The sequence below is a fragment of the Phyllobates terribilis genome, unplaced genomic scaffold (genome assembly GCF_046119375.1).
Source record: "Phyllobates terribilis strain yellow unplaced genomic scaffold, ASM4611937v1 Scaffold_3__8_contigs__length_932513732, whole genome shotgun sequence".
In the NCBI taxonomy this organism is placed as follows: Eukaryota; Metazoa; Chordata; class Amphibia; order Anura; family Dendrobatidae; genus Phyllobates; species Phyllobates terribilis.
The window spans coordinates 549,182,913-549,203,313 of record NW_027362763.1 but is presented as its reverse complement, the minus strand read 5'-3'; the positions used below and the strand labels follow the sequence as shown (position 1 = coordinate 549,203,313).

At 44.1% G+C, this 20,401-nt stretch overlaps 1 protein-coding gene across 1 annotated transcript; it reads left to right on the top strand.

Annotated features, from left to right (window-relative positions):
* Positions 1-6,529: 6,529 nt before the first annotated feature.
* On the top strand, positions 6,530-20,195 carry LTV1 (LTV1 ribosome biogenesis factor). Its single transcript, XM_073671364.1, has 11 exons — positions 6,530-6,686; positions 6,786-6,917; positions 7,837-8,022; positions 8,438-8,522; positions 12,185-12,311; positions 12,444-12,690; positions 13,704-13,831; positions 15,519-15,652; positions 16,659-16,711; positions 16,867-17,067; positions 19,518-20,195. The coding sequence occupies exons 1-11, from the start codon at positions 6,684-6,686 to the stop codon at positions 19,629-19,631; spliced, it is 1,410 nt and encodes a 469-aa protein (XP_073527465.1). The 5' UTR covers positions 6,530-6,683; the 3' UTR covers positions 19,632-20,195.
* Positions 20,196-20,401: the final 206 nt, after the last annotated feature.

Sequence of the window (20,401 nt, the reverse complement as noted above, 5' to 3'; positions counted from 1 at the left end):
TTGAGCCAAAAACCGGATAACGCACAAAGACAAGAATGAAGAGGCAACTAGTGTTGAGCGAGCACTAAAATGCTCGGGTGCTCGAAGCTCGGGCCGAGCTCGCCGTGATACTCGGGTGCTCGACCCGAGCAACGAACCCAATGTTAGTCTATGGGAGACCCGAGCGTTTTTGCGGCGGCAACCCCGGCAGTCTTTTAAAAGCCTAACAAGTGCCCAAAACGATAGTGACAGTGCTCAAATGACATGGGGACAGCATGGGGATCGCTCCAGGAAGCATTTCTGACCCCCAGGTCACTGCTGTCAACAACGTGGTCAGAGGTATTAAGCCACTTTTAAGGGCTCACAATAAAACGTTAAAAAATGAAACTGAAAGTGCTTTCCTGTGAAATATGTTAAGGAAGTTCCTTTCCAGGGTAAAGACTTGTGTATAAGGTAAAATAAATAACCAAAAAAAAAAATACTCCTCCACACCTTGGGCTATGTTCACAAGTAGCATTTTTTATGCATTTTTGCACTTTTGTATTGCTTTCAACCGTGACAAATGCATTCACCGGGAAATGTCATTTTAACATTTTACAATCTTATCTGGCCATGTGCTGTGTGACACATGCATACAGTGCAGAAAAGACATGGGAACAGCATGGGGAAGACCCCTGGAAGCATCTCTGACACCCAGGTCACTGCCTAAAAGTGTGCCCATCAGAATTGATCCTTGCCGCATCAGAAGATGCAGACTTGCAACTATCCCGGTGCAAGTCATTGTCCCAGGGCAGTGTTCAATTGTACCTCCCCCATTCCTTGCAATGCAAGCGCAAATATGCAGCCAACCAATCACCCACCCACCCGCAGGCTGCAATACCATACTGCTAGCTTTCACTTGAAATGGGGCCTTTTTCTTTGGAGGAGGCCGAAGCTGGCCACTACCTCATGGCTGCTTCGGCAGCGATGTATCCATACTCAGTCCCCAGCCGCCCGGCGGCCGGGTGTCCACGCTCGGTCCCCAGCCACCAGGGGGCGGCCGGGTGTCCATACTCGGTCCCCAGCCGCCCCGCGGCCGGGTGTCCATAAACGGTCCCCAGCCGCCCCTATTTCTCCTGTCAACTTCCCCCCACACACTTTTCTTAGCCTGGCCTGCTTTAGGGCAGCATTGGACGAGCCCACCAGAGAACCAGACTCCTCCAGTGGGCCCTGGCTTCTCCATCAGGGGAGTTGAGAGTGCCAAGGTGAGGAGCATAATGATGATGATAGAAGTTAGCATCCGCTTTGTTTTCTTGGAATGCAAGCGCATGTATGTAGTAGAGGCTAGGCCTGAGGTGGTCAGCGTTTTGCCGCTTATCCTACCTCCTCCGAGGATTGCTGGATGTTTTCCTGCTACTATCCCAGTTCTATGACTCCCATTAAAACAAAGCTTGAGGTGATAAATGATGGATGAGGAGGTGGCAAAGGAGAAAGAGCAGGAGGAACAGGGACCGTTCACATTAATATCAGGCCAGTCAACCACACATGTCTTGTTGGATATGTTTCTGTACCAAAAGGAGCGGTTCGGCTACACAGTTATAGGGCATACAGTGAGTGCAATGCCTACCAAAAATTTAGAGGCACTCCAATGCCCCTTGGAAGTGACATGGAGGTCAGAGGGCCTTAACTAAACCATTTTTTCCATTTATAGCAACTGGGTCTCCTGTGCACTGTTGGCCTAAGCAGTGAATGGAAGGCTTTCCAAAAATTATGAGGAACTGCAATGCCCTTTGAAACAGACGTGGATTACAGCGTACTAAAAATCTTCTACCCATTATTGGGGAGTGGGTCTCCCTTAGTGTTCGCCTATGCATTGAAAAGCAAAAGCTGACTAAAATTAGGAGGAAATGCAATGCCCGTTGGAAGAGTCGTGGAGGTCGCAGTAGCTTAACAAGACGGTTTTAATGCCCCTTGGAAGAGACGTGGAGGTCGCCGTAGCTTAACAAGACGGTTTTAATGTCTTTTGGAAAAGTGGTGGAGGTCACATTAGCTTAACAAGACGGTTTTAATGCCCCTTGGAAAAGTGGTGGAGGTCGCAGTAGCTTAACAAGACGGTTTTAATGCCCCTTACAAGAGCCATACAGTACAGCATCTTAAAAACATTATTCCCATTATTGGGAAGTGGGTCTCCCATAGTCTTTGGCTATGCCTTCCAAGCAAAAGCTGCCAAAAATTAGGACGGAGGAACTTGTAATGCCCCTTACAAGAGCCATGCAGTACAGCATATTACAAACATTATTCCCATTATTGGGGAGTGGGTCTCCCAAAGTCTTTGCCTATGCCTTCCAAGCAAAAGCTGCCAAAAATTAGGATGGAGGAACTTGCAATGCCCCTTACAAGAGCCATGCAGTACAGCATATTACAAACATTATTCCAATTATTGGGGAGTGGGTCTCCCATAGTCTTTGCCTATGCCTTCCAAGCAAAAGCTGCCAAAAATTAGGAGGAAATGCACTGCCCGTTCGAAGAGTCGTGGAGGTTAGAGTTAATTAAAAACATTTCAATGCCCCTTGGAAGAGCTGTGGAGTTCAGAGTGGTTTAACAAGACGCTTTTAATGCCCCTAGAAACAGACGTGGAGGTCCCAGTAGCTAAACAAGACGGTTTTAATGCCCCTCGGAAAAGTGGTGGAGGTCACAGTAGCTTAACAAGACAGTTTTAATGCCCCTTGGAAAAGTGGTGGAGGTCCCAGTAGCTTAACAAGACGATTTTAATGCCCCTTGGAAAAGTGGTGGAGGTCCCAGTAGCTTAACAAGACGGTTTTAATGCCCCTCGGAAGAGACGTGGAGGTCCCAGTAGCTTAACAAGACGGTTTTAATGCCCCTTACAAGAGCCATACAGTGCAGCATCTTAAAAATATTATTCCCATTATTGGGAAGTGGGTCTCCCACAGTCTTTGCTTATGCCTTCCAAGCAAAAGCTGACAAAAATAAGGACGGAGGAACTTTCAATAATGGCAACACGGACCACGGTCACCCTGGTGGTATAGTGGTGGTGGAGGCTGAGGATAAGGAGAAGAACATAAAACAGCCGAAATGAGGAAGCGTATACTCATGTGTGGGTGTGAAGCGGTGCACGTGAATACACCTCCCGAAATAACACAGTGGATTTGACTTTATGTTACTCTGCTTTCATTTGGTGGTGATGAGAAGTCTGGCCCAATCCAGCCCTTGTTCATTTTGATAAGGGTCAGCTTGTCAGCATTGTCAGTTGACAGGCGAGTGCGCTTATCAGTTATAATTCCCCCAGCGGCACTAAAAACACGCTCCGAAAATACGCTAGCGGCAGGGCAGGCCAGGACCTCCAAGGCGTACAGAGCGAGTTCATTCCAAGTGTCCAGCTTGGATACCCAATAATTAAAAGGCACAGAGGAATCACGGAGGACGCTGGTACGGTCGGCAAGGTACTCCCTCACCATCTTTTGAAACTTACCACTCCTTGTGAGAGTACCCCGCGCCTCAGTGTCTGTTCGAAGGGAGGGTCTGAGAAAACTGTCCCAGAAAGATGACAGTGTTCCCCTGTCTCTGCTGGATTGGAGTTGCGTCTCTCTCGCATGTACGCCTTGGTTGGGCAACGAACTGTGACCTCTGCCGCTAGCGTGCTCAGATGGGAATTTTTTTAACAGTTCTGCAGCAAGGGCCTTCTGGTACTACCCCATTTTTGTAGACCTCTCCACCTCAGGAATAAGAGAGTGAAAGTTCTCCTTGTAGCGGGGATCTAAAAGTGTCACCAACCAGTAATGACTGTCACCCAACATTTTGACAACGCGAGGGTCACGGATAAGGCAGCGTAACATAAAGTCAGCCATGCGTGCCAGACTGGTAACGGGCAAGACTTCCGTGTCCTCACCAAGATGACGACTGACCATGCTCTCCTCCCCCCCACCCCTGTCCTCAGGCCACCCACGCTGAACCGACGGTATGACAGTTGTACAGTTACTACCGTCTACAGCGCATGATGCAAGCTCCTGTTCTTCCTCCTCCTCCTCCTCTCCCTCATTGTCCCCCAATGCACGTTGGGATGAGATGAGGCTGGGCTGTGTGTAATCGACCACTATGGCTTCTTGATCCATCTCATCATACTCGGGCTGCAATGCCTCCTCTTTAATTCTCTGCAGAGAGCGTTGCAAAAGACAGACAAGTGAAATGCTGACGCTAATGATGGCGTCATCGCCACTCACCATCTTGGTGTACTCCTCAAAGTTTGTCAAGATGGTACATATGTCAGACATCCAGGTCCACTCCTGAGGTCTTATGTGTGGAGTCTGACCTGAATATCGACGGCCTTGTTGCAGCTGGTACTCCACAACTGCTCTCTTCTGCTCACAAATCCTTTGCAACATGTGGAGGGTTGAGTTCCAACGTGTGGGGACATCACACACCAGTCGGTGTGCCGGAAGCTGCAAACGCTGCTGCAACACAGCAAGGGCGGCGGAAGCTGTAGCCGACTTCCGAAAATGAGCTGACAGGCGGCGTACTTTGACGAGCAGATCTGGCAACTCGGGGTACGATTTAAGAAACCGCTGAACCACGAGGTTAAGCACATGAGCCAGGCATGGTACGTGTATGATCTCGCCTCGCCTCAGAGCCGCCACCAGGTTACGGCCATTGTCACACACGACCATGCTTGGATGTAGGTTCAGCGGTGTCAGCCACAGATCTGCCTGCTCTTTCACAGCTGTCCACAACTCACAAGCAGTGTGAGGTTTATCACCTAAGCTTATGAGTTTCAGCACAGCCTGTCGCCGCTTGGCGGAGGCAGTTTTGCAGTGCTTCCAGCTTGTAACTGATGTGGTGATATCTGAGATGGAGGCTGAACATGAGGAGGAGGAGGATGATGCGCAGGAGCTGTACACGGTGGGGGCAACTCTGACTGACATAGGGCCCGCAGTCCTCGGTGTGGGGAGGATGTGTTCCGTCCCAAGGTCCGACTGGGTCCCGGCTTCCACTATGTTTAACCAGTGTGCAGTCAGAGAGATGTACCGTCCCTGGCCACAAGCACTTGTCCTGGAGTCCTCTGCCCAGCGCAGCTCAGGAACAACTACAGTCCTCAGCAGAGTCCTGGAATCCTCAGCCCAGCGCAGCTCAGGATCATCTACAGTCCTCAGCAGAGTCCTGGAGTCCTCTGCCCAGCGCACCTCAGGAACAACTACAGTCCTCAGCAGAGTCCTGGAGTCCTCTGCCCAGCGCACCTCAGGAACAACTACAGTCCTCAGCAGAGTCCTGGAGTCCTCTGCCCAGCGCACCTCAGGATCATCTACAGTCCTCAGCAGAGTCCTGGAGTCCTCTGGCCAGCGCACTTCAGGATCATCTACAGTCCTCAGCTGAGTCCCGGAGTCCTCTGCCCAGCGCACCTCAGGAACAACTACAGTCCTCAGCAGAGTCCCGGAGTCCTCTGCCCAGCGCACCTCAGGAACAACTACAGTCCTCAGCAGAGTCCCGGAGTCCTCTGCCCAGTGCACCTCAGGAACAAGTACAGTCCTCAGCAGAGTCCTGCAGTCCTCTGACCAGCGCACCTCAGGAACAACTACAGTCCTCAGCAGAGTCCTGGAGTCCTCTGCCCAGCACACCTCAGGATCATCTACAGTCCTCAGCAGAGTCCTGGAGTCTTCTGCTCAGCGCACCTCAGGAACAACTACAGTCCTCAGCAGAGTCCTGGAGTCCTCTGCCCAGCGCACCTCAGGATCATCTACAGTCCTCAGCAGAGTCCTGGAGTCCTCTGCCCAGCACACCTCAGGATCATCTACAGTCCTCAGCAGAGTCCTGGAGTCCTCTGCCCAGCGCACCTCAGGATCATCTACAGTCCTCAGCAGAGTCCTGGAGTCCTCTGCCCAGCGCACCTCAGGATCATCTACAGTCCTCAGCAGAGTCCTGGAGTCCTCTGCCCAGCGCACCTCAGGAACAACTACAGTCCTCAGCAGAGTCCTGGAGTCCTCTGCCCAGCGCACCTCAGGATCATCTACAGTCCTCAGCAGAGTCCTGGAGTCCTCTGCCCAGCGCACCTCAGGATCATCTACAGTCCTCAGCAGAGTCCTGGAGTCCTCTGCCCAGCGCACCTCAGGAACAACTACAGTCCTCAGCAGAGTCCTGGAGTCCTCTGCCCAGCGCACCTCAGGATCATCTACAGTCCTCAGCAGAGTCCTGGAGTCCTCTGCCCAGCGCACCTCAGGATCATCTACAGTCCTCAGCAGAGTCCTGGAGTCTTCTGCCCAGCGCACCTCAGGATCATCTACAGTCCTCAGCAGAGTCCTGGAGTCTTCTGCCCAGCGCACCTCAGGATCATCTACAGTCCTCAGCAGAGTCCTGGAGTCCTCTGCCCAGCGCACCTCAGGATCATCTACAGTCCTCAGCAGAGTCCTGGAGTCTTCTGCCCAGCGCACCTCAGGATCATCTACAGTCCTCAGCAGAGTCCTGGAGTCTTCTGCTCAGCGCACCTCAGGAACAACTACAGTCCTCTTATCCCGGCACAATGTGCAGACTGCTGCAGCTGTACGGTGGAATATGTTCCACTGGTCTGAGAAGGCCCCGCCTCTTCCGGTGACGCCCCCTCCAGAAATCCACTCCAATCTAGCCGCTACGGAGGAGGCACGAGCTGGAGTTGATAACGTCGTGTTGTCGTTGTACAGGGCGCTGTCTGCCGGTGTCTATCAGCAGTGACACAGAGCACCATGGTAAGAGCCGTAGGTGACGGTAGCCCTCTAATAGCAGTATGGAGGTTGTCCCTCAGTCCACTCTGTCTATAGTGATAGTGCGCTGCTTTCTATCCATAGCCTCACAGGAAGAAGAAGCCCTTTATAGAGAAGAAGAAAGCGGTCACCTTCCACCTGGTGCACAGGAGTCAGCGGGACCCGCTAGCTGCCGACGAGACCGCCCCGCAGAGAGTCCTGCTACCCGCTGACCAGGTCTGCTCCCTCTGTATCCTCCTCTGTTCCGTATAATAGATCAGTGTTCCAGGGGTTTTCTGGGGCTTTGATGGCGATAGCGCCTCCTCAGTATCCGGTATCCCAGTCCTGGCTCCCCACTGACTTGCACTGTAACCTGGCTGCTGTATAGTCTGCTCTTTCATCCTGTGCTCCTGTAAATGCCCTAAACATGCCCAAATTCTGTCTCATTGCCACGTGATTGTTAGAGGACCCCATGTAGGCTCAGCTGAGGCTCCGACCCGTACACAGGTGCCCTCGGTGCATCCACATGTTGGCGCTAGTCCAACCAGGGGCACGTTGCGTGGCTTTTGGATGGTACACTCAATGGGAGTTTGGTCACTTTCTGCAGGAATCCAAATAATATGATTATTTAATGATGATCCTTATTGAACAGTGATCAATACCCTGATAACACCTCACAAATGGACCCAATGTGGTCAGTAAAAAAAAAACCAATCCATACTCCTGTCCCAGATTGGCCTGCTCCTTGTCACTCTTGTGACATGAACAATGCCATGTGACCACTGCAGCTGTGCCAAAAAAGTGAAGGCTGCAGTGGTCTTGTGACATGCCTATGTCAGAAGAATGATGGGGAATGCTGCAACCAGAATGGTGCTGATCCAAGAAATAAGTATTGATATAGGTTGCCCAATAGTCAGTGCAGCTAACACCATACAATAGGTTATACTCCAGAAATCTGGTGGTCACAGGAAGCTCCTACTTCCATTATCCTGTCTCTAATTAGGTCCAGTGTAAGTTGTCATGTTTCCAACCAACAGCTAAAAGGTTTTCTGTAATATATCTATAATTATTCACATTATGGAGGTAACCACTTAAAGAATGGTAAGTTGCCATATGTATGCAGATATAATGTCGTTTTTGCTGTTATTCCTTCCAGGTAGAGACAGAGAAGAGGAAAGAGGAGCAGAGGACGTTTGGGGTTTTCTTTGATGACGACTACAACTATTTGCAACACCTTAAAGAAACAGGCCCCGCTGAACTTGTGCCTTCTGAATCTCACTGCGCACCAAGCCAGATCATAGTGACACCGGATGGGAGAGTTGAGGAGGCTGACTACATCCAGGTATAAAGGATCCATTTTTACCTTCAGTTTACTCCTGTCTGCTTTGTATAAATACAGAGCGATTTCCTACCAGAAGAGTCACACACTGGTACAGTGTCCATTATTAATGGAAGAAAAGGTCCACATTTTAGATGTGCGAGGAAGGATCATTCATCACAGGGCACCTGTTATGTGCATGCATTAAAGAGAAAAGTACGTAACACTTGAAAAAACTGGTAGTTGGTGGTCACAAGAAAACAGACTCGTGTTCATAGGTGGAATCTCCCTCCCTTTTAATTTCTTCTAAAATGTGAAAGGTGTCAAGAACTAAGAATTTTATAGGGTTATAGTGCATGGGGTGTAAGATGATTTTCATAATCTTCTTGTAAAGGGGTTGTTAGCATAATAAGACAACTTGTTTTTTTTCTCTGTATAGGGTCCTTGCATAAACTTGCCATCTTCAGTCTTTGCATCAGAATTTGAGGAAGATATTGGGCTTTTAAATAAAGCAGCACCACGAGGTATGTCACTTACCAATCATTCCATCAAGGACGTCTGCCAGAAAATAAAGATAAACGACTATCACATCTCGGATCTGCGCTGCTTCTCTGTATTCTGCGCTGTTATTTTTTATTTTTTCCACCTCCTTGTTTTATTTTACTCCATATGTTTAAAAAGATTTCCTGAAGTCCTGCTGTTTTTTTACTGTCCACTGAACCTCATAATAAACTGTAGAGATGGCAATCTCTACAGTTCTAGTTATCTCATTATTATCACTGTATTGCAATAAAAAGTAGTTGGTCACAGCTCACCTCCTCCCCACAGAATGACCTCTGTACAGGTCTTGCTAAATATATGTGCCTGTGATGCGGGTCAGTTCAGAGCACTATATATCATGGGTGTGGGCCTGTGGCAGCCTAACAGATATAGTATACACAGGGACGGCCAGAGTGAGCTTTCCATTATGACTAAACAGTCTAAGGCTTTCTTTAATTAGTGCTGGATCCTACCTACCTTTTAGACTAAGGCTGTGTGCCCACTATGCGTTTTTTAAGTGTTTCTGCAGCGGCAATTTTGCTGCAGAAATGCTTAAACGCTTTGTAGAAGGTCTGCCATGTTCCCCAATGATGATCCGCATGTGCTGTGCACATGCTGCGGATTATCATTGCGGAAAAATCTGCAGCACTACCAATTATTTTGCGGAATCGTGTCGTTTTCGCCGCCATTGACTTGCATTGGACCGCATGACATCCGCATCACTGCATCTGCACATGCGGATTCAATGTGCGGATGGTACCCTGGTTTGGAGAAGAGGAGACTCTCCTCCAGACCCGGGTACCATAGTACCTGTAAAAAAAAAGAATAAATATATATATATATATATATATATATATATATATATATATATATATATATATATATATATATATATATATATATATATATATATATATATATATATATATATATATATATATATATATATATATATATATATATATATATATATATATATATATACACATACATACATACATACATACATACATACATACATACATACATACATTATACTTACCTTCTGATGGCCCCCGGTCTCCATAGCGATCCATCCTGGCTTGCCGGCAGCTCGCAGTGGACTAAAAGGACCTGCGGTGACTTCATTTAGTCGTGTGATAGGTCACGTGACCGCCGACGTCAGCAGCTAAATGATGTCACCGCAGGTCCTTTTAGTCCACCACGAGCTGCCGGCAAGCCAGGATGGATCGCTATGGAGACTGGGGGCCATCAGAAGGTAAGTATAATGTATTTTTTATTTTTTACCATTCTTTTACGGTCACAGTATATAAATCCATGCCGGTTGCATGGATTTATATAGTGTGACCAAGTTGTCAAGCACTTTCCAAGTGATGCTAAAATCACTTGGAAAGCGCTTGACAACCCGCATGCGGAAATGCAAGTGAAGAACGCTTCACATCCGCATGTCCCTGGCATGTACAATCCACATGTACAATCCGCATGCGTTTTTTCTGCCAGGGAGATGCAAAAACGCTCAGGAAAAATCCTGAGCATTTCTGCATCGTGGGCACATAGCCTAAGGCTACACGGCAACACTTGCTGCAAGACAGAAATTCTCAAAAAACCTTGTCTTTGATTTGCTGCTGCGCGACTGTTTTTCGAGCTCTGTCATATTTTCACTTGCAACTTTCAGTGAAGTTGATGGAAACATTTGCGACCTGTGTTGCAGTGTGAAACCATGGGAATCATATCTTCCGTTTCGCAATGTGACTCTGCTGCTGTGTAACACTAAGTATGCGAACATGAAATATTTGAATAGCATTACTGCTGTAGAGAATAGAAATAAATGAGAAATCTTAGCTCATAAATTGGCCAATTCATGTGTACCTGGTAGCCACGTTAAGGCATTTCTTAAAAATACCAGGACCCTATTAATTGCAGCAGGATCTTATTATTCTACACACAAGCAGACGAATGTCTCTTAGAGAGGAATTCACATTAATGGAGTCCTGGTATTTTTGAGAAACTCCTTAACGTGGCTACCAGGTACACATGAATTGGCCAATATATGCGCTAAGATTTCTCATTTATTTCTATTCTCTACAGCAGTAATGCTATTCATATTTCATGTTCACATACTTAGCGTTACAGTGTGCTGCTTTGTTAGTTGTATATGGAGGTAGCTGCTCCTAGTAAGCACCTGTTCACACCTATTTCTTGTTATGGAAGTGCCGGCCAGTCTTTTCTGTTTCTGCTGCTGTGTAGCCATAGCCTTAAATTTTTAGTCTTTAAGCGTGGCAGAGACATATCTGAAAGAAAAAGTTTTGGGTCCCGTCAAAGATGGGTACACCTTGTCATTGCTGGTGGGCACACACATTGGCCAATACGTACACGAAGTACCTCAATTATATAAGTACATTCTATATGGCAGTAACAGTTTACATTGCATACATCTTGGCCCTCCCACTGTGCTGCTCTGCTTTTTGATATTAATGTACTGCGGTCACAGCAGCTTACATCTGTCCATTCTGCTAAGTGGTGCTGAGCAGAGTTGTTACTTTATAGTAAGACTGGTGTAAAAATGTCTCCATTTGTGTGTGAATAAAAATACAGTTAACATGTGTAGAGCTGCAATGTTTTCTAGCCGAGGCATTTTTTCTTACATTTCATTAACATTACAGACAAATGTAGCAGAGAGAAATCTGTTATTTAAAGGGCTTCTCAGGCAGTGGAAACATGAGACTTAAAACCCTAATTTCTTGGGATCCCAGAAGTGGAATCGCACAGTGATCTAACAATTGTCACCCTTCTTCTGGATGGGTGATAACATGCTTAAACTAGAACACCCCTTTTACCGTTTATGCACTGAGAATTTGCTAGTACCAGAATTCCCCTTTGACTTTTTGGCACTGTCTGTTTCCAGTTTGCTTAAAAGGAGCAACCTGGTTTGTGTGGACAACTTCTTCCCTTTGCACCATGTTGGCTAAACCACCTGCATTGATTTACTTGCTTTTTATTGGGACGTGCCAAGATATGCTTCGTCTGCTCTGGAATATCAACAGTGAAACTGTTATTTTAAGATCTGTTGAGTCACTTATAGGTTAATACCTATACTTGGACAACTCCTATCTTCAGGATACATCATCAATAGCAGAATGATGGGGGTCTGACACCAGGCGCTCCCACTGATAAGCTGTTTGTTTTTGCTTGGTGGAGGCCCAGTGTAAACCTTTTGAAAAGTGCAGTGGCTGCTACTAGTCGTCGTCAGCCACTGAAGCACAGCTGAGCTGCAGTAACCGGCTGCCAGACTTTGAATGGAGCAGCTCTAAGCTGCCACTGGAACACATAAACCACTGAATGGTGGGGGGCGCTAGGTGTCGGATACACACCAATCTGCCATTGATAACCCCTTTAACTGTACAACTTATGTCTGGATTAGTCTCCACTGACTCCTTAGTACTTCCTTATGGTAGCTACATGTTTCTTTTTGTAGTTGGTAGTGTCAGCGATCAGACACTAATCAGTCAGACACTCCTGTGAATAAGCGACGAGTTGTGATTATGGAAAGCCTCTCCTGTATTCTAGAAGTGTCAGCCACATCTTGGTGATATTGATCTTCACTGCATGGAAAGTCAGAAATCTTCTTTTTTTTTTTTTTTTTTAGGTCTTTGTCTAGACTTGGATCCTGATATAGTAGCAGCTTTGGATGATGATTTTGACTTTGATAACCCTGAAAACCAGCTGGACGATGACTTCATATTACAAGCCAATGATACAGCCACTACTGTTGGGTATATTACATGATTTTAATATTTCCCCTAAACTATATGATATTCTTTAATATTTTATACATAATACTTTTGCTTTTGGCTCCTCTTTGCGGATCAAAAATGCCTGATCGTGTAAATATTCTAAATGTATAGAAACGAGTGTGGAGCAGATGATAATGAATGGGAAGATGTTGACAGCGAGGAAGGTGATGATGGAAGCCAAGAAGGTGACTTTGACTCAGATGGGCCTTTTTCGGATGAAGAGGGTGAAGGCGGTCCCATGAAAGAGTTTATGTTCATGCAGGAAGAGACCAAGAGCCGCTTCTCACAGTATTCCATGTCTTCCTCTGTAATGCGGAGAAATGAGCAGCTCACACTACTGGATGAACGCTTTGAAAAGGTACAAGATGCTTTTGTGTTTATAGGGAATCTGTCAGTAGGATCAACCCTCCTAAGCCATCTACATGGGCATGTAGGTTGTAGAAAGTTGCATAAAATGATACCTTGATATTTGCGATACGATGTCTTATTCCAGACATATCCAAGGTTTTCTTAATATGTAAATAAGCTGTTGAGATCTATGGGCTGGACAGTGATCTCTCCAGAAAATCCCAGTGCTGCTTATAAATGTATGCGGCGTTAAAAGTATGAGACATTTGGATCAAGAGAGTAGACTAACAGTCATTACATGTCTCACACTGGGAATACCCCTTTCATTTAAAATGAGCTCTGGAGGCAGATTCTCAGGGAGATTTATGTCCAGCCCTTGGATCGCAACAGCTCCTTTTAAATATTAAAAAAAAAAATGTGAATTTCTCTGGAATAAAACATTGGACCTGTATACCCATATAGATCCTACTGACAGATTCCCTTTAATACTGGAATTTAAGTCTGAAAAATACACAAAATGGGGGGAGTTTACACATTTGAAGCCAGGGTATGTGCTCATAACATCTTTTTCAACCCAATTCCGCCTAAAAAGCGCTGGAAAAAGTGAACATAACGCTCAGCAATGTAAAACCGACATTTCTCTGCAGAATTTCAATGTTTCGTTACTTCTTTTAACCACTTCAGGGTTTAGAAACTAAAGCAGTTAAAAGAAATAACATGTTTGTTCTAGTTAAAACTATAGAAAAAAGACACCGACGACATAGGCATCGCAGAAACAAGGGTAAAACTGCCAACAAAGTCGTTTCAAGGAAATGGCCGCTGTTGTTTTTCTGAAGCCTAGGTAAATCTTGGAGGGTCCAACAGCATCAGACAGAAGTTGTGTGCATATACCCTTAAATTGCAAGTGTGCTGGAGTAACATCTGTCCAATGTATAGCGTAGATTTGCACAAGGCAATTTTTTTTTGTTTTATTGAGTTTGTTTTGGAGATCTAAAATTATTAATGTAGTAATTTTATTTTTAGTTTTATGAGCAGTTTGACGATGATGAAATTGGTGCATTAGATAATGCAGAACTAGAAGGATTCATCCATGCAGATAGCAACCGCCTTCAGGATGTTGTGGATAATTACTTCAAGGAGAAGGCAAAAGAGTAAGCTATATTTAATATTATTTTCATATGAGATTTATCCAATGTACTACTTATAACTACTTATTTTTAATTACTTATGCAATCGCTATCACCCTGTTTCGACTGGAACCAGTAAATAATTTTACTATAGAAGATTGGTATAAGATATACTTTAATGGCAGTGTGCTGACACATTGAATTTGCCAGCTAGTTAAAATGTTACCGCTGATAGACTTTCAAAATATTTAAGTAAAAAAAATAAACTTGGAACCAAATTTCAGAATGTAAACTGTATACATTAATAGACCTGATGAGGCTTTTAAAATCTATGTCAGAGGGGCTGTATAATACTTTTAAGGGTACGTGCCCACGATCTGTAATAGCAGCGTTTTGGACGTTGCTCACCTGCGCTGCGTCCAAACACTGAGTTATACAGTTGAAGCACAGTGGATGGATTTATAGAAATCCCATGCCCACTGTGCTTCTATCTGAAGCCGCATAAACTCACCCGCGGCGCGTGTTTACGAGCCGCAGCATGTCAATTATCTGCAGTGGAGATACTGTTCCCCGCAACAGAAATTTCCCCATTAGCGTGTATTGAATGCTGTAAATCTGCATGTGTCAAAGAACACATGCGGATTTACCTGCGTGATCGGACGCAGCGCTTTTCACGCAGTGAAAGTATGCTGCTACCAAAGTGCTGCTATAGCCTAATCGTGGGCACATAGCCTGAAAAGTTTAAGCACATTTTCTGCAAATCTTGCCTGATTGACAGCTCTTCAGTGTCTCTCGTTTCTGCTGGTGAAATTTCATATTGCTCAGTATGATCTACAGCTATCAGTCAGGCTGGGTGAGCAGAAACTAAATACAATTGGACTCATGAATTCTTTTGGTCTTTTTAGCTAGACTTCTAAAATGCCCAGTTCGAATGTATGACTGTATTTTGAAATTTAATGTTAGAATACCTGTAAGTACCCTAAAAGATCTAATGAATAATGTATACATCCTGTATTGTGAAATCCGGTGACTAATATGATCTAAAACTGGCTTTGGGGGTGTAGCGTCTCTGTGTCTATGACGGCCATTATGACCCTTTATGGCTACAGAAGTAGTCCTTATTGTAACATCTATCACTTTTTTTTTTTTTTTAACGTGAACCTGAAGTTTACTTTAGCTTTGCTGTGGCTCTTTTATTTGTTTATACTGGATTAAGTTGTTTCTCCTCTGTAATTATATAATATTTTATGATTGTTATAATTTTTTTTAACGGTTTGTATTACCTTTTTCTTAAATAATTCCCCTTTTTGAGTTGCAAAGAATTTCCAAAAGTAGCAATGAGAAAATGACTGATTGTCCATTGTATTGCTCCGTCATAGGAGCAGGACAACGAAAATGATGGCGGTGCCCCATCCATCTTATAATGAACAACAGCAGTAACTGCTGGACCCCATTAACTTTATTGGGGTCTGTCAGATTTCCATAATGTCCTTGCTTTTATTAGCCCAAATATTACAGCCTGGTCTGCTGTTTTTGTCTTGTTTTTTTGGCTGGATCTGCAGTGACTGCTCGGGATAGAGCCCCCAATGCAGATGAGAATGAGAACAGAGCCTTAGTATGCAGAAATGTATAAACTTGTCGGAGCTCATAAAGTACAGTGTTGTTATAGGTAAGTCATTTTAATTGGTGATATGCTTTACTATTGCTGAAGATGTTTGAAACTGAAAGACCTGGAGCACAAACCTGATCTGGATTTAATCGAGGAAGATGAAGAGGAAAAGGAAGAAATGCAAACTGTAGTTATAGAAGAGCCACGGGAGAAGTGGGACTGTGAATCCATCATAAGTATGTATACAGTGCAATTCTGTGTATAGTACAGCTTCTAATCTACTGGTAATATGGTTACCATCATGGCTAGTTTGGTCTGTTTGTCTTAAAGGGGATCTGTCAGCAGGTTTTACTACCTCATCTGAGGACCGCCTGAGCAAAGAAGCAAAATCCAACTATGTATCACTTATTTTACTAGGTGCAGCTGTTCTGAGAGAGTTTTTAGATTCAGCAATGAGGCAGAGCTGAGAAATCTAACCCCACCCACACCAGGCTTTGTATGTACATTGTCAATAGATAGTGAGCTGCTGATCACAGAAGGGGGCGGTGTCGGACTTGTAAACGCCACACAGCTGGACATGTTAAGTGTTTTAACCTCTACTTCATGCTGTACTCAGTTTACATATCAAAAACTTCTGACAGATTCCCTTTTAATGTAATTTTTTTGTTGTAATAACATAGTTAGAAGTAGCAGATATTAGACATAAACCAGATAATGGTAAAACAATGTTGTTTTTTGTCTCAGTTCTATATTGCATCATATTGTAACTATAATTTGCTCTCTTTTCCATAGTTTGATAAAATAGTTGGTTGCCAGTATTTTTACTTAAAGGGTTATTCTCAAGTTTAGAAGTTCTGCTATCTTTGGGCTAGGGAATAACTTCCTGATCACTTGAATCTGACTGCTGGGACCCACCAATCATCCCGAGAACCTGGGCATGTGAATGTCAACGGTGGTCAAACGTGCAAAATTCTGCTTCATTCATTCTAATGGTAATGCTGTAGACTAACCGCAGCGCTCAGCTATCTCTTGCGATCCTATTTAGAGAGAATGGAGCGGCAGTTCTCATGATTGACAACTGCTCCATTAACACGCGTTCTTCAGAGTCCTAGTTCTGAGGATCAGTTGTAGCCTCAGCGGTCAGACCCCCAGCGTTCGGAAAGTTATCCCCTATCCCACGGATAGGGTATAATATCCAAACTTGAGAATATCCCTTTAAATGTGTTTTCCCTTATTTAACAGGCACATATTCCAATTTGTATAATCACCCGCAAATTATCAAAGATCCACCAAAGGTAAGTATATTTTTATAAGGTTTTCGTGTATCATTACAAGCCATCTCGCATATGTTGTTTTTCTGTACATCAGTAGGTTGAAATGTTGCATCTAGGCTTTAATAACAGTGTTACATGAAAATTGCAAAACATTTTTTTACATATGTGTTCCTTAGGCTAAGCTTATAAAAGTATCTACTAAAACCGGCATCCCACTCGGAGTTCTTCCTGGAAGGGGGCTTACAGCAAAGCAAGTAGAGAGGATGGAAATGATTAATGGTGGAGACTTGCCCAAGGTGTCAACCCAGCCACGCACCAAACATGAAACCACGGATGAGCGAAAAGCTAGGAAACAAGCAATAAAGGAGGAACGCAAGGTGAGCATCTCACCCCTTCCTTATGTTTCCAGAATATACAAGTTCTTCTCACTAAATTAGAATTTCATCAAAAAGTGAAACTCATATATTATATAGAGTCATTACAAACAGAGTGATCTATTTCAAGTGTTTATTTCTGTTAATGTTGATGATTATGGCTTACAGCCAATGAAAACACAAAAGTCATTATCTCAGTAAATTAGAATACTTTATAGCAGCTTGAAAAATGTTTTTAAAATCCGAAATGTTGGCCTACTGAAATGTTTGTTCAGTAAATGCACTCAATAGTTGGTCAGGGCTCCTTTTGCATCAATTGCTGCATCAATGCGGCGTGGCATGGAGGCGATCAGCCAGTGTTATGGAAGCCCAGGTGGCTTTGATAGCAGCCTTCAGCTCGTTTGCATTGTTGGGTCTGGTGTCTCTCATCTTCCTCTTGACATTATCCCATAAACATCAGGCAAGTTTGCTGGCCAATCAAGCACAGTGATACTGTTTTTTTTTAAACCAGGCATTGGTTCTTTTGGCAGTGTGGATAGGTGCCAAGTCCTGTTGGAGAATGAAATTTTCATCTCCAACAAGCTTGTCGGCAGAGGGAAGCATGAAGTGCTCTAAAATTTCCTGGTAGACGGCTGCGCTGACTTTGGTCTCGATCAAACACAGTGGACTTACACCAACTTCACACTAGACCCCAAGCAGCTTGGATTGTGTGCCTCTCCACTCTTCCTCCAGACTCTGGGACCTTGATTTCCAAATGAAATGCAAAATTTCCTTGGCCCAGGTAAGACGCTTCTGGCATTGCCTATTGGTCATGAGTGGCTTGACACAAGGAATGCAACACTTGTAGCCCATGTCCTGGATACGTCTGTGTGTGATGGCTCTTGAAACAATGACTCCAGCAGCAGTCCACTCCTTGTGAATCTCCCCCAAATTTTTGAATGGCGTTTTCTTAACAATTCTTTCAAGGCTGCAGTTATCCCGGTTGCTTGTGCACCTTTTTCTATCACACTTTTTCCTTCCACTCAACTTTCCATTAATATGCTTGGATACAGCACTCTGAACAGCCAGCTTCTTTAGCAATGACCTTTTGTGGCTTACCCTCCTTGTGGAGTGTGTCAATGACTGCCTTCTGGATATCTGTCTAGTCAGCAGTCTTCCCCATGATTGTGGAACCTACTGAAACAGACTAAGGGACCTTTTTAAATGCTTAGGAAGCCTTTGCAGGTGTTTTTTTGCTAATTATTCTGATTTACTGAGATAATGACTTTTGTGTTTTCATTGGCTGTAAGTCATAATCATCAACATTAAGGCTAAGTGCCCACGATGCAGAAATGCTCCGGATTTTTCCTGAGTGTTTCTGCATCTCCCTGGCAGAAAAAACACATGTGGATTTTACATGCGTTTTTCCTGCCAGAGACCAGCGTAATTGAAGCGTTTTGATCATGCGATTTTGCATGCGGGTTGTCAAGCGCTTTCCAAGCGATTTTAGCATCACTTGGAAAGTGCTTGACAACTTGGTCACACTATATAAATTATAAATCCATGCAACCGGCATGGATTTATATAGTGTGACCGGAAAAGAATGGTTAAAAATAAACATTATACTTGCCTTCTGATGGCCCCCGGTCTGCTTATCCGATGTGTCCGGTCTTCCCGGTGTCTCGCGGTTGTGTAAAAGGACCTGCCATGACTTAATTTAGCCATGTGACGTCACATGACTAAATGACGTTATGGCAGGTCCTTTTAGACCATCGCGAGCTGCCGGGAAGCCAGGACGGATGACTATGGAGACCGGGGGCCATCAGAAGGTAAGTATAATGTATTTTTTTATTTTAATTCTTTGTTTTGTTTTTTTTATTACAGCTACTATTGTACCCGGGTCTGGAGGAGAGTCTCCTCTTCTCCAAACCCGGGTACCATCCGCACATTGAATCGCTTAATATCGCATGTGCACATGTAGTGATGCGGATATTATGCAATTCAATGCAAGTCAATGTGATTACGCTAAATAATTGGTAGTGCTGCAGATTTTTCTGCAATGATAATCCGCAGTGGAAATTTCTGCAGCATGTGCAGAGCACATGCGGATTGTCATTGGGGAACATGGCAGGCCTTCTACCATGTGTTTTTTAAGCCTTTCTGGAGCGGAATTGCATCTGCGGAAACGCTTAAAAAACTCATAGTGGGCACACTGCCTGACAGAAATAAACACTTGAAATAGATCACTCTGTTTGTAATGACTCTATATAATATATGAGTTTCACTTTTTGTATTGAAGAACTGAAATTAACTTTTTGATGATATTCTAATTTAGTGAGATGCACCTGTACAACAACAGACCAAATTTGAATCCAACTATTGGTACCATATTGTTCTACTAATGGGCATTGCCATTAGAGAAGTGTTGAGATAATAAAATACCCACGAGTACTTGTGTTATTTTTTTCTTCTAGGAACGAAGGATGGAGAAAAAGGCCAATACACAGGCCTTTAAAATGGAGAAGAGCAGACAGGAAAAAGAGAAACTGAATTTGAGACACAACCTTCAAGGACTCAAGTTATCATAAGCCATTGATGATGTGTGCCTCATCGTCGTTGGTTATAGAGACTAAAGTGCTGTGTGCAAGTATCAGTAGTGTACCGCACTACAAGATCAAGAGTAGCTATCTACAGTAAGAACATCAGCACCAGAAGTATTCCAGGAATTCACAGAAGAACTGATGTTATAAATAACATTTTACTGAACAGAATTTTTAATATTTAAAGGAACATTTTCTGCTTTATAAAAGGGTACAGACAATTATGGCTGTCATTGCTATATTGTGCTTGTGTTGTAAATATATGGCCAGTGTGCGGGTCATAGACTGATTGGACATCTTACGATATTGACCTATTAAATACTATTTTGGTGGAATTTGGCAAATGTATATCCTTTCAAGTAGAACAGCAACAGATATAGTATGAAACCTTATTTCCCGCATTCTCTTATTGAGAGAAAATAGACTAATCAAGAGAGGGACTGCCCTATAACATAACAACTCTGAAGCATTTCTCTTTCAGCCATCTGTTGTGCTGAGCTGTTTCTCATTTATTCCTACTAAAAATGTATGAATAAAATGACATTGATGTTGGCACTTGGTGTTTCCTTTTAGCAAGTTGGTGTGGACAGTGCAACAGCCCTTCGACATGGTGAGTGGTCACTCCAGTTGTCAAATTATTCATAAATGTCTAGGTGTTTTAACAGAGAAACTGCTCAATATGTACAGTGGTGCTTGACTGTTTGTGAACCCTTCCGAATTTTTCAGATTTTTACTTAAATTTTACTTCAATTATATTA

Coding starts and splice junctions, on each gene's coding strand:
- LTV1 (XM_073671364.1), top strand. Junction 13,832..15,518: donor TTCAAGGAGAAGGCAAAAGA/GTAAGCTATATT, acceptor CTATTGCTGAAG/ATGTTTGAAACTGAAAGACC. Junction 16,712..16,866: donor TTATCAAAGATCCACCAAAG/GTAAGTATATTT, acceptor TGTGTTCCTTAG/GCTAAGCTTATAAAAGTATC.